This window comes from Myotis lucifugus, unplaced genomic scaffold (assembly GCF_000147115.1).
Source record: "Myotis lucifugus unplaced genomic scaffold, Myoluc2.0 scaffold_1, whole genome shotgun sequence".
NCBI lineage: Eukaryota > Metazoa > Chordata > Mammalia > Chiroptera > Vespertilionidae > Myotis > Myotis lucifugus.
In genome coordinates, this window is record NW_005871049.1 from 36,962,565 (window position 1) to 36,975,213 (window position 12,649).

Consider the following 12,649-nt stretch of genomic DNA (forward strand, 5'->3'; position numbering starts at 1 on the left):
ATCACAGCATCTAATCAGGATGAGAATGATACAGGGCATAAGGCGATGGGTCCCCCAGGTCACCTGGAAGTTCCATCAGGGCCGAGCTTTTATTCCTGCTTTGTCTTCCACAAAAAGAAAGACTTGGTAAAGCACAGAAGGAGCCACTCCAAGGGCCAGCCCTCTACATATCCCAAGTACAAGAGCAGAAGGAGCTCTCACCTCAGGTGGAGCGGATGGTCCTGTGTAAGAAGCAGCGTTTCCAATGTGGTGAGTGCGAGAAGAGCTACCGCACGAAGTGCAGCCTGATTGCGCACCAGGTCATTCACACGGGGCAGCGGCCCTTCCGGTGCCCCGAACGTGAGAGGACCTTCCGGGGTAAAGCCACTTTGAAGAAGCATCAGTGTTTGCACAAAGGTCAGAGACCATTTTCCTGCCAGGAGTGTGGCAAGGGTCTCACCCAGCAGTCCAAGCTCACTGAGCACGTCAGGGTGCACACTGGGGAGAAGGCTTTCCAGTGTCCACAGTGTGACCGAAGCTTCCGCCTGCAGAGAAGTTTGAAGGCCCGTCTTCGCCTGCACAGTGGGGAGAAGGCCTTCCATTGTCCGGAGTGCGGCCGGAGCTTTTCCCGGAAGGAAGGCAGCTGTGAAGGGCCACCAGGTGTTTACACAGTGGGGAGAAGCTGATTTCCTGAGATCAGTGTGATAGGAAATTCGCCCACAGGGCTAGACTCACTGAGCATGTCAGAGTTCATACTGGAGAGAGCCCTTTGAGTGTCCTCAGTGTAAGGAAGCGTTCCACCTAAAGAGAAGCCTAAAAGCCCATCTGTCAGCACAGCGGGGAGAAGCCCTTCCCGTGTCCAGAGTGTGGGAGGACCTTCTCCTGGAAGAACGCCATGAAGGCCCACCAGCGTGTCCATAGCAGAAGCCATTCTCCTGTGCACAGTGTGGCAAGAGGTTTACCCGGCCCTCCAAGCTCACTCGCCTCAGCCGAGTCCACAGCAAGCAAAAGGAATTCTCTTGTGACGAGTACAAAAAGACCTTTCCTCGGCAGTCAAGGCCCACGGAGCACCTCAGGGTCCACACCAAGGAAAAGCCATTCTTCCGTGCTGAGTGCAGCCAGAGCTTCCGCAGACGCTCACACCTCACTGAGCACAGGTGGCTTCTCAGTGAGGAGGATCCTTTCCAGTGTCCCGAGTGTGGCAAGAGCTTTTCCTGGAAGGCCTCCATGAAGTTCCACCAGCGGATGCACAGGGGCGAGAAGTCCTTCCCCTGTAGCGAGTGCAGTAAGGCCTTTACTCAGCAGTCTCAGCTCACTGAGCACGCGAGAATCCACCTGGGGGAAGCCCTTCCAGCGTCCCGAATGCAATAAGAGTTTCCATTTCAAAGGACATTTGAAAAGCCACCTGCTCCAACACAGTGGCCAAACCCCATTCTCTTGTGTTAAGTGTAGCAAAAGTTTCACTCGGCTGCAGTACAGGCTCACAGACCATATTCGAGTTCACTGTGGTCCAGCGTGTGACAAGAGCTACTGCGTTCCGGGGAGTTTGAAGGTCCATTTGTAAACGCAAAGAGGACAGAAGCCCTTCAGGTGTCCCGAATGCGGCAAAGGCTTCCTCCAGAAGAGAAGTTTGAAGACCCATCTGCACCATCACAGAGGGGAGAGGCCTTTTGCTTGTGATGAGTGTGGAAGGAGCTTCACATACCTGGGGGCACTCAACACCCATATTGCTCCATTGCATGCCAGGGAAAAGCCCATCAGTCTCTAGGGCAAGCCACACAGACCATGAGCTCTGTTGGCTCGCTCTGGCTGAGTCAGGATAAAGAATTCACAGAACACTGGCTTCAGACACATGGGCCAGATGCATAGGAGACAGGGTGTGACGCCTCCTTGACAATGGTTCCAAGTAATTTAGGCATAAGATAGGCATCTCCCCTCTGTAATCCTCACAGGCAAAGCCTGCCAATCATGAAAGGAACATTTTATTCTGTTCTGTTATTTTATCCACTGTTGTGTCATCCAAAAGCATGATAATGCCTTCATTCAATTCTGAACCCACAGTCTCGGTGAAGAAATGTTACAGATGGAATTGTTTTCCCCCAAATGCCTCAGTGTGCTTTCCATTACTGGGCTGCCTTATTTAATTAAGGTTTTCCATCTTCTCACATAGTGAGTTTCATTTTCTCTCAAATGGTGAGAGGACATCTGTGTCTTGTGGGAATTTCTCTATATTGCTCAAAATAAATGTCATTTACCATCTCATTTGTTTAAAAAAATCAAAACTCTTTTGCTTCAAAAGTCACCACCAATAAAATGACAAGTCAAGCCAAAGACTGACATAAAATTTTGTAAATCCTGTATCTAATAAAAGACTGGTATGCAGAACATACAAAGCACTCTTCAACTCAATAATAAGAAGGCAAACAACCCAACTTGAAGAAAAAAAATGGACAAATTATTTAAGTAGACATTAGAGAAGATAAATGAATGGCTAATAAGCATATGAAAATATACTCAACATCATTTGTTATTAGGGAAGTGCAAATTAAATTCACAATGAGATATCACTATACACCTACCAGAAGACATATAATTTAAAAAGACAACAACAAATATTGGCAAGGATGTGTAAGTACTGAAACCCTCCTACTTTGCTGGTGGTAATACAAGATAACAATTTGGTATTTCTTAAAATGTTAAAAATGTATCACTCAACACAGCAATTCTACTCCTAAGAATCTATCCAATATGTATGTGAATGTTCTTAGCACCACCATTCAGTAAAGCCCCAATAAAAGATAACCAGGATTTTGATTAACTGGTGGTACATGGATAAACAAATGTGGTATATCCATACACTGGAATACTATATAGCAACAATGGAATGGACCTCTGATATGTTGTAGATGAATGTCAAAACCATGATGCCAAGTGAAAGAAGCCAGACACATAATACTGCCTACTGTATAAGTCAATGTACACGAAATAGTCAGAAAAGGAATATTAATGGAGACAGAAATCAGAGGCTGAGGTGGGAGTGGTGATTAACTAACTGCAAAGGAGCATAGAGAAACTTTCTGGGATGATGGAAAGGTTCCCAAACTGGATCATAGTGATGGATCACAACTATAAACTTACTAAAATAAAAAAGACCGTTGTACACTTACAGTGAGTAAATATTATGATATGTAAATCATACCTTAATAAAGTTGTTTAAAATTTTCTTGATTTATTGATTGATTTCAGAGAGGAAGGGGGAGGAAGAGATAGAAACATCAATAATGAGAGAGAATCATTGATCCACTGCCTCCTGCACACCCCACATTGGGGGTTGAGCCCGCAACATGGGCATATTCCCCGTCTGGGAATGGAACTGTAACCTCCTGGTTCATAGGTCAACTCTCAACCACTGAGCCACACCAGCCTGGCTGTTGAAAGAATTTAAAGCCAAAATTCTTATGAAGAGATAACAATTCAGACATTGCTATACACATTTAATGATCAACTTTTGATGGAAATTAAATTAACTTCGTGCTGTCCTACAAAATTTGAGAGCTGTGTTTGTTGTCATTCTTAGGGACTTTTCAGGGAGCCCAACTATTGGGGGGTTTTAAGCAGCAAATGAGATCAGGAATCTTCCAGGATCATGGGTCAAGGAAGAGTCACAGAGCTTCCTAGTACCCATGGGGGGGGGAGGGGTCGGGGGATAAAATGCTTCTTCCTGATGGATTCCAGGCACCTCTAGAATTAGAGAATTTCAGAGCACAGGTTTTTCCCAAATGACCATCTAGCTAGAACAAGGGATGGAACTGAGCAGATGGTTTGAGCCTGGGAGGTCTCATATCGGCTTTTGAATCCAGTTGGCTTCCTCCAGTAGTGCTGTCTCAGAAACTTCTATTCCCTGAAGTTTTCACTGTTGGTTGCTGAATACTTGTTGAAGAAATACTTTCAGAAATGAATGAAGGAAGTAAAACTCAAGTCTGCAGAAGCCAGTGTGGTTTCTGAGCATGGAAAATTACCTGTTATGTTAAGCCAGCGGTTCTCAACCTGTGGGTCGCAACCCCTTTGGAGGTTGAACGACCCTTTCACAGAGGTCACCTAAGACCATCAGAAAACACATATATAATTACATATTGTTTTTGTGATTAATCACTATGCTTTAATTATGTTCAATTTGTAACAATGAAAATACATCCTGCATATCAGATATTTACATTATGATTCATAACAGCAAAATTACAGTTATGAAGTGGCAACGAAAATAATTTTATGGTTGGGGGTCACCACAACATGAGGAACTATATTAAAGGGTCGTGGCATTAGGAAGGTTGAGAACCACTGTGTTAAGCGAAATAAGCCAGTCAGAGAAAGATAGATATCACATGATCTCACTCATTTATGGAATATAATGAACATAAACTGATGAACAAAAACAGATCCAGAGACAGAGAAACATCGATCAGACCATCAAACCTTAGAGGGAAGGTAGGGGAGGGTGGGGGTAAGGGAGAGAGATCAACCAAAGGACGTGTAGGCATGCAGATAAGCCTAACCAATGGACACAGACAACAGGGGGCAAGGGCATGAGTGGGGGGAATGGGGGAGTAATGGGGGGGATAAGGACACATATGTAATACCTTAATCAATAACGAAATTTAAAAAAAGAAAGAAAATTACCTGTTCTCGCCTTGCTCCCAGGAAACTTGATGCAGTTGGGAAAAGCATGTTCTGGTTCTGGCCATGTCACTTGTAGGGCATGTGACTTTGGGCCAGGTATTTAAATTCTCTAAATCTTAGCTTCCTGGCTTTTGTTGTTGTTGTTGTTTTGCTAAATTCACCAAGTTTTTAATCTTTTCATTTGTTCTGTCCACCTTCCCTCCATTCTATTTAACATATTTATTATGGTTCATCTGAAGCTCCATATCTGGTGCCACCAATGTCTGATTCCTGAGTGATTCTGTCTCTATTCATGCCTTTCAGTCTGCTTTGAGTGGGGTACAGCTTCACCAGCCATCTTTAGGACAGTGTTTCCATAATTTCTTTCCTATTATTTTACATTCTACCTTCTGTGTTCTTATATTTAACACATCTTACTGGTACATAGTTGGTTTTCTTTTTCAACTATACTTGGCAATGCTAATGTCTAGACTCTAGACTATGAAGTACATGTTCTTGTTTATTTGTAAGGTTAGTAATTCTATTTTTTTAATTTTAATTAAATGTAATTCACATTTAGAAAAAGGAAAGGGAAAGAGGTTCCATCCACATACTGTTGCTTCCACCTGAGAAGAGTCCCCTGTCCTCTGTTGGCTGATAAATTAAAGGGCTGATCACCTCCATCCAGTCAGGGGTCAGCTGGGTCCTGGCTGCCTTTGCAGTCAGACCTCAGACAGACTCAGTCTTTCTCTCTCTGATCCTTATTTCCCAGGCATGGCCTTTGCTGTCCTGATTGAGAGCCTGGCCGGTCTCAACTCTTCAGCCTTGAAAGTCTACAGGAGAGCTGGGTGTCCCACCTACATCTCCAGCTTCTCACCTCAGGAGCTTCAACCTGGCTCCTGTCTTGGGGAGGACAGGAGTGGTGATCTTGAGGCAGGTTCCTTCCTGTGGTGGGTCTTTCTTCCCTAAGCATTGGAGACAGCATGGCAACTCCTGTCCTTTAAGTTCATGTTAGCCTAGCTTCTTGCCAGTCATTCATTCAGCTTGAAATTGTGCACTTGGGGCCTCTTAAGTTCCGGTTTCTTCCAGATCCTGCCACACCTGAGAGCTTTACTGGTTTCTCTCTGCTCCTGTGGATGGCCTCTTTCTGAACCAAGTCTGAGCCTCAGCCTGTATTCAAAATTGGCAAATGTCCCCAGGGAAGAGGAGAGACAAAAACCTGTGGGCAACTTGGCAATATCACCTCATTTTGTAACAGTGTTGATTCTCTGAAATATGTAGTTCCTTTAGTTCTCACTGCTCTCATAACTTTCCTATGCTGTGATTAAAAAAAAATTATTCAGGTTTTTCTATTGATACAGTGGGAATACTGATTTACTATAATTTACAGCATACTACCTAGAAGTGGAAATTGAGAGATTGGTTTTTAGTCCATTGGGAAGGAAAATACCCTGCCCACACCCCCACCTCCCTGTTTACAGTATCCATTATCAGGATTTTTGCTTCAACTGTTGGCCATCTTCAATATAATGTTTTTCCTCTGAAATATTAGTCATATCATGTCATTACTATCCTCTTAAAGGGCATCTGGAGGAAAAGGAGAAATCTGAACCTAGAGTCTTAACAAAGGTTAGCAAGGAAGGAGAGAGATACTCATAGGTAATAAAAATTTTAAATGATGTAGCAAAGAGTGGGTTGGAATAGGAATTATCAGGTTGTGGTTTAACACTAGATTCTTCCCCATACTGGATTACACTGGGCAAGCCATTTCTTTCTCTCAGTCTCAGTCTCCTGGCATTTGAATTAAGGTTTGTTTGGCACTAAAACCTATTCTTTACTCACTATTCCAATGCTGTCACATTGGGCATAGCGGAGCCCTGACTTAGCTCTTATCTGTCTGTTTGAAACAGCCCCCAATATAATAGAAGTACTAGAAGGGCAGTGTGGTTTTCTGGCTTCTGTGGAAAACAGATAAATGACCTCTGAAATAATTTCATCAGAGCTAGAGTGGAATGAGAGGGCTCAGGATTAGGGAGACACCAAAAGTGCTGACAACATAAAGATCTACCTTACTCTGTCATTCCAGCCGAGAGGGCTGAAACCTGCAAGTCCAGGGTCCTGGAGCTGGACAGAGGGTTCCCCAAGCCCCCGTGGTCCTGGGGGACAGGGGCCAGCCTGAGATGCCAGGGAACTGGAGGGGGTGTGAGGATAAGGCACGACTTAGCTGGAGGGCCTGTGTCAATTCATCACCACTTCAGCCCTACTTGACCTACTTCAGACACTGTCAGCCTGGTGGCATCTGCTGCAAGAGAAAGGAGCCTAGCACATAAACACAAATCGGGAGGAGCAGAGCTATTTGGGGCAGGAGACATTAGGAAATAGAAAGTTCTCCCTAAGGAGTGTAGCCTGTTTCTTTTTCCACTTCTGTATTTGAGCTCTGCCCTGATTCTTTCTTGTTCCCAGCCAGCTAGGGTATTGAGCACACGATGACAGAGACTCTGCTCCCATTTCATTAATTCCACGTGGGACAGAGTGGGCAAGGCAGGTCCTACGCTTGTGCCTTCACATAGGAATTAATTAGACTCTGATTGATTCAGTTTAGAGTGAAGAACTGAAGTCTTCTAAGAATGTTAAGATCTAATCTCAATATTGACCTTGTTCCTTAATTCCGTTTTTTCCCCAAGCACTCACGTGGAATTCTGAATCCCCACTCACCATTTGAGGTAAATAGAGGAGACTGATGGTCCTGAAATCAGGCTTGTGATGATGAACAAGGAATCTGATCAAGGCTGAAACAGGTGGAACCAAATCAGCCAGTTCCCTAAAAGGGGTTAAAAATGACATTAAGAACTCAGTCAGTCTAAGTATGTCTTGAGAAAATTGTCTTTGCACGTTAACAAATTCTGAGGACTAAGGACTTGCTTCCCAAGTGTGATATCATGTTGTCCCCCTAACAACCAAACCGGGGAGGTACGCATGCAATTCTGTGTGCCACCTGCTGGTGTCGCTACTCCACATCGGGCTGGTCCTCCTATCCTCTCTCAGGATTGTAATGACTGACATGGGGGAAACCTTACTTCCCGAATTCTTTCTGTAGGATTTAAGTCCCTTCAAATTAAGGTCCCTGATATCTTTGAGGCCTCGGTGTCTTCCTCTGTGAAAGTTGGATTAAGTGGCTCCAAGGGCCTCTCCCAGTTCTATTCTTGGTGACTGTAGGCCCACCCACCTCTCTGTAATCTTGGTTTCCAGTACTTAGAGCTTTCTTGCTCTTCAATAACAATGTTTGCAGAAAATGTTGTCCTTCACACCTTTTAACTCTTTTTTAGAAACGAGCAAACTCGGGCTGAGAAATTTAAGGGAACTTGCCCTGGGCTGGCTTACTTTAAAGGCCCTGCTACTCACACCACAGCCTCTCACTGCCTGTCTCCCTCTCTCCACTCCATCCTGGACCAAACCCAGCGCTCAAGCTTTGCTCTCTGCTTGTTTCCCAGGAAACCAGCTCCATCAGGGAGCTCACCAAATGACAGGGTTGCAATCACTACCTGTTGAGAGATAATCTCCAGCCCCAGCTCTTAGCCCAGATGTTCTCTCTTGCCGGCATGCAAGCTACTGCTGATACTGTGGGCCCTGCTCACTTTTGCCTTCCTGGGCCCATGCGAATCCAGCATGACCTCATCTTAACGTGGTGACATCTGCAAGGACTCTATTTCCAAATAAGGTCACACTCACAGATATCAGGGATTAGGACTTAGGCATTTCATTTTGCAGGAACACAATTTAACACACTATAATAATCAACTTACTTAAAACTGGCAACTAAGAAAAATCTTAAAAGCACACAAATAAGTGAAAATATTATGTCCAGGGGATGACAGATTTTTCATTGGAAATAACACAAACCATAAAAGGACAATAAAGCAACATCTTTATATATTACTTGGGGGAAAGGTGTCAATCTAGCATTTTACATACAATAAAATATGTTGCATGAACCAAGATGGCATGAAGACGTTCTCAGACATACAAAAGCTGCACGAATTCATCACTAGCAGAAATGCACTACAAGAAATGCTAATGGAAGTCATTCAAGCAGAAGTAAGATAATACAGATGGAAATGTGAATCAACCAAAGGAATGAAGGACACTAGAAATGGTAACTATGTGGGTAAATATAAAATATTTTTCTTGTTATTTTAATAAGAAATAACTGAATGTTTAAAACAAAAAATAATAACAATGCATTGGGGAGTTTATAACATGCATAGAATTAAATGTATGATAATAGCATGCTAACCTTAAGTAGAGATATAGAAATATATTGTTTGAAAGTATCTATAGTATGTAGTAGCAATGAAATAGATGGTGATAAATTAAAGATGTTTTCTATAAACCTTAAAGTAACACTAAGATAATACCACACAGATATATAACTAATTAATAAGCCAACAAAGGAGATAAAATGGAACAAAAAATATTCAATATCCCAAAAGAAAAGTACGAAAAATGAAAAGAGGAACAAAACACTGGTAGGGCAAATAGAAAACAAATAAATATATAGAGGATTTAAATTTACCCGTATAAATCATCACATCAAATTTAAAGCCCAATTAAAGTCAGAGATAGTCATATTAGCTTAAAAAGCACAACTCAACTATATGCTGCATACCAATTCACTTTAAGTATAAGGATACAAATTACTGAGAGGGAAATGATGTAAATTATATATACTATGAACATGAATCTGAAGAGAACTGGAGTGACTATATTAATCTAAGACAGAGTGGATTTCAGAACAAAGACTATTACTAAGGACAAATGAATAATTACAGCTGGATATTTCAACACTGCTCTCTCAGTAACTGGTGGAAAAAGTAGATGGAATATCAGTAAAAATATAGAAGACTTAAACAGCATAATTAACCAACTTGAACAACTGTCAATTATAGAACACCCCAACAACAGCAAAATACACATTCTTCTCAAGTGCACTTAACACATTTACAATGGATCATATTCTAAGCTGCAAAATTAGTCTCAATAATTTCAAAAGTATTCAAGATATATAAATTATGATTTTTACAACAATGAAATTAGAAACTGGTAACAGACAGATCTCTGGAAAATCTCCAAATAGTTGGAAACTAAACAACACACTTATAAATAACCCATTTGTCAAAGAAAAAAATCGAAAATTTAAGAGAATTTTGAACTAAGTGAAACATGAAAACACAGTATATCAAAACTTGTGAGGTTCCACAAAGGTAGTAGGAGGAAATTTTAGCACTAAATACCTATATGAGGAAAGAAAAACGGTCTCAAACCAATGATCTTATCTTCCAACTAGGGGCCACTAAAATGGAGAGAAAAGCAAAGCTAAAACAAGCCAAATAAAGAAAAGAATGATAGAGCAGAAATCAATTGGATAGGAAATATTGCAGAGAAAATTCAATGAAATCAAAAGTTGGTTCACTCAGAAGATCAAGAAAATCGATAAACTAGTAGAAAGAATGACTAGAAAAAAAAGAAGAAACAAATTACTGATATCAAGAATGAGAGAAGTAAAATCACTAGAGATTCTATGGGTATTGAGAAGAGAGGGGTTATTATGTCAATGAATCTGACAACTTAGATAAAATAGACAAATGCATGTGAAACAAAAGCTAGCAAAGTTCATTCAGGGAAGAAATAGATAATCTTAATAGCCCTATGTCTGTTAAACAAACTGAATTTGCAATTAAAGACCCTTTCACACAAAAACTGAAAACGTAGTTTCACAAGCAAATTCTATGAAATATTTCAAGAAAAACTCATACCAATTCTAATTTTTCTAGAAAATTGAAGAGGGAATGCCTTCCAAATATTCTATGAGGCCAGCATTACCTTGATAGTACAAATCATACAAGATATTACAAGAAAACTCAGACCAATATCCCTCATAAATACAAAAGCAAAAATTATTAAGAAAATTTTAGCAGGTCAAATCCAACATTATATAAAAGGGGTAGTACATTATGATCAAATAGATTTATCCCAGGAATACAAGGTTGATTTAATAGGTCAAAAATCAATGTAATTCACCATATTCACAGACTCATAAAGATCATCCATATCATCATCTCCTAGTTTTAAAATATCATTGGCAAAATCCAACATCCATTCCTGATTTTTTTTTAAAAAAACAACTTTCCACTAACCAGGAATAGGAGACTTGACAAAGAATTTGTATGAAATAGCTACAACTAACACTAAATGCTTTCCCAAGTCAAGGATGTCTGCTCTCATTACTTGCATTCAACACCCTACTGGAGATCAAGTTCTACATAAGGAAAGGTGGGGAGGGAAGGCACACAGACTAGAAACAAAGAAGTATAATTGTCTCTATTTTCAGATGGCATGATCATCTATGTAGGAAATCCCATATAAACTACTAAAAAGAGACTAGAATTAACGAGTTTTCAAAGGTGGCATCATCAATGTGCAAAAATTAACCGTATTTGTACAAATTGGCAGTGAATGATTGGAAAGTGAAATTTAAAAAACAATATTATAACAACTCCATAAAAATATGAAATATTTGGGAATAAATCTAAAAAATATGAGCAAGACCTATACACTGAAAACCATAAAACATTATTCAGAGAAATAAAAATCAATCAATCAATAAACTGAGAACTATATTGTGTTCATGGATTGCAAGACAATATTTTTAAGCTGTAAATTCTCTCCATTAATTTTCTGATTAAATGTAATCTCAATTGAAATCCCAGCAGACTGCCTTTTTATAGAAATTGACAAGCTGATTCTAAAATTCATATAGAAATGAAAGGACCTAAGATAACCAAGAGCAACATTAAAAGAGAACAAAGTTGAAGAACTTACACTACCTGATTTTGCTAAATGTTATAAAGTGGTTAATAAGCTATAGAGGGAAGATATAAACTATTGAAGCCTACATTTCCAAAGAGATATTTAAAAACAATTGTATTCCCAACCAATGTTGTACGTAGATCAGATGCTTCCCATGGCCCCTCCCAGAAGCCCATGCAGTCCTGTTCCCAGGGCTGCTCACAGATCACCGTTATGGAGCCATGTGGCCCTTAAGAAGGCTGCTGGGAAAATTCAATTCCTGTGCGATAGTTTTACATGAACTTGGCCAGGCCAGGAAACAACAGGTTTTGATTCCTCATTGCCTTTTTCCCCTCCTTGAAATAAAGAACAAAATCAAACTTTAGAGACATATAGGGAATATTCATGCTGAATGATGAAAAAGAACCATTTAAGCACCTGATTTAACTCTAGAGAAGGTTTTGAACTTTTTCACTGATTTTCACAGGCCACACTCCCTGATTTTAAGACTTATCCAGAAGTCAACATGATTGGGCAGTAAATTTAAACCACATTATCCCAAGATAAGTGCATCCATACATTTTTAAAGGGCTAATTTTTTCATCATTTTATTTAAAAATCAATGTATTAATTGAGTACAAATTTTGAGATAGGTGAACTGTTAGGATTAATTTGCCAAACAGAATAAAAATGTCTATTGTAAGATATTAATTATGCATTAAACTAAGTCAGTGACTGATGCATATCAGGCAGACAATAAGTGTTTGATCAATGAGTGGAAAAATATTTATCTAGTAATCTATAGTAATCAAGACAGTGTAGTATTGGCATAAAGATAGACAAGTAGATTAATAGAACAAAATAGGCAGCCCAGAAATAGACCCATATATATATGAACAATTGGTTTTCAATATATGTACAAAACCAATTTTGTTGAGTAAAAGTAGTCTTCTCAAAAAATGGTGCTAGAACAACTGAATATCCACATGCAAAAAAACAACTTCAATTCATACTTTATGCCACATATAAAAATCAAATAGACTATAGGACAAAATGTAAAACCTTAAACTATAAAACTTCTAATCTTAGGCAAAGGTATCTTAGATATGAAAACAAAGGCACAATCCATAGAGGAAAAACTTGAAGAATTTGGCTTCATCATAATTAA

General features: G+C 40.1%; 1 protein-coding gene across 1 annotated transcript; it reads left to right on the forward strand.

Moving 5' to 3' along the window:
• The first annotated feature begins 45 nt into the window (after nucleotides 1-45).
• On the forward strand, nucleotides 46-1,747 carry ZNF425 (zinc finger protein 425). Its single transcript, XM_014457636.2, is given in 7 exon segments — nucleotides 46-205; nucleotides 208-623; nucleotides 626-740; nucleotides 743-803; nucleotides 805-896; nucleotides 899-1,319; nucleotides 1,321-1,747. Coding segments are annotated over 7 exon segments (1,692 nt in total).
• The last annotated feature ends 10,902 nt before the right edge of the window (nucleotides 1,748-12,649 follow it).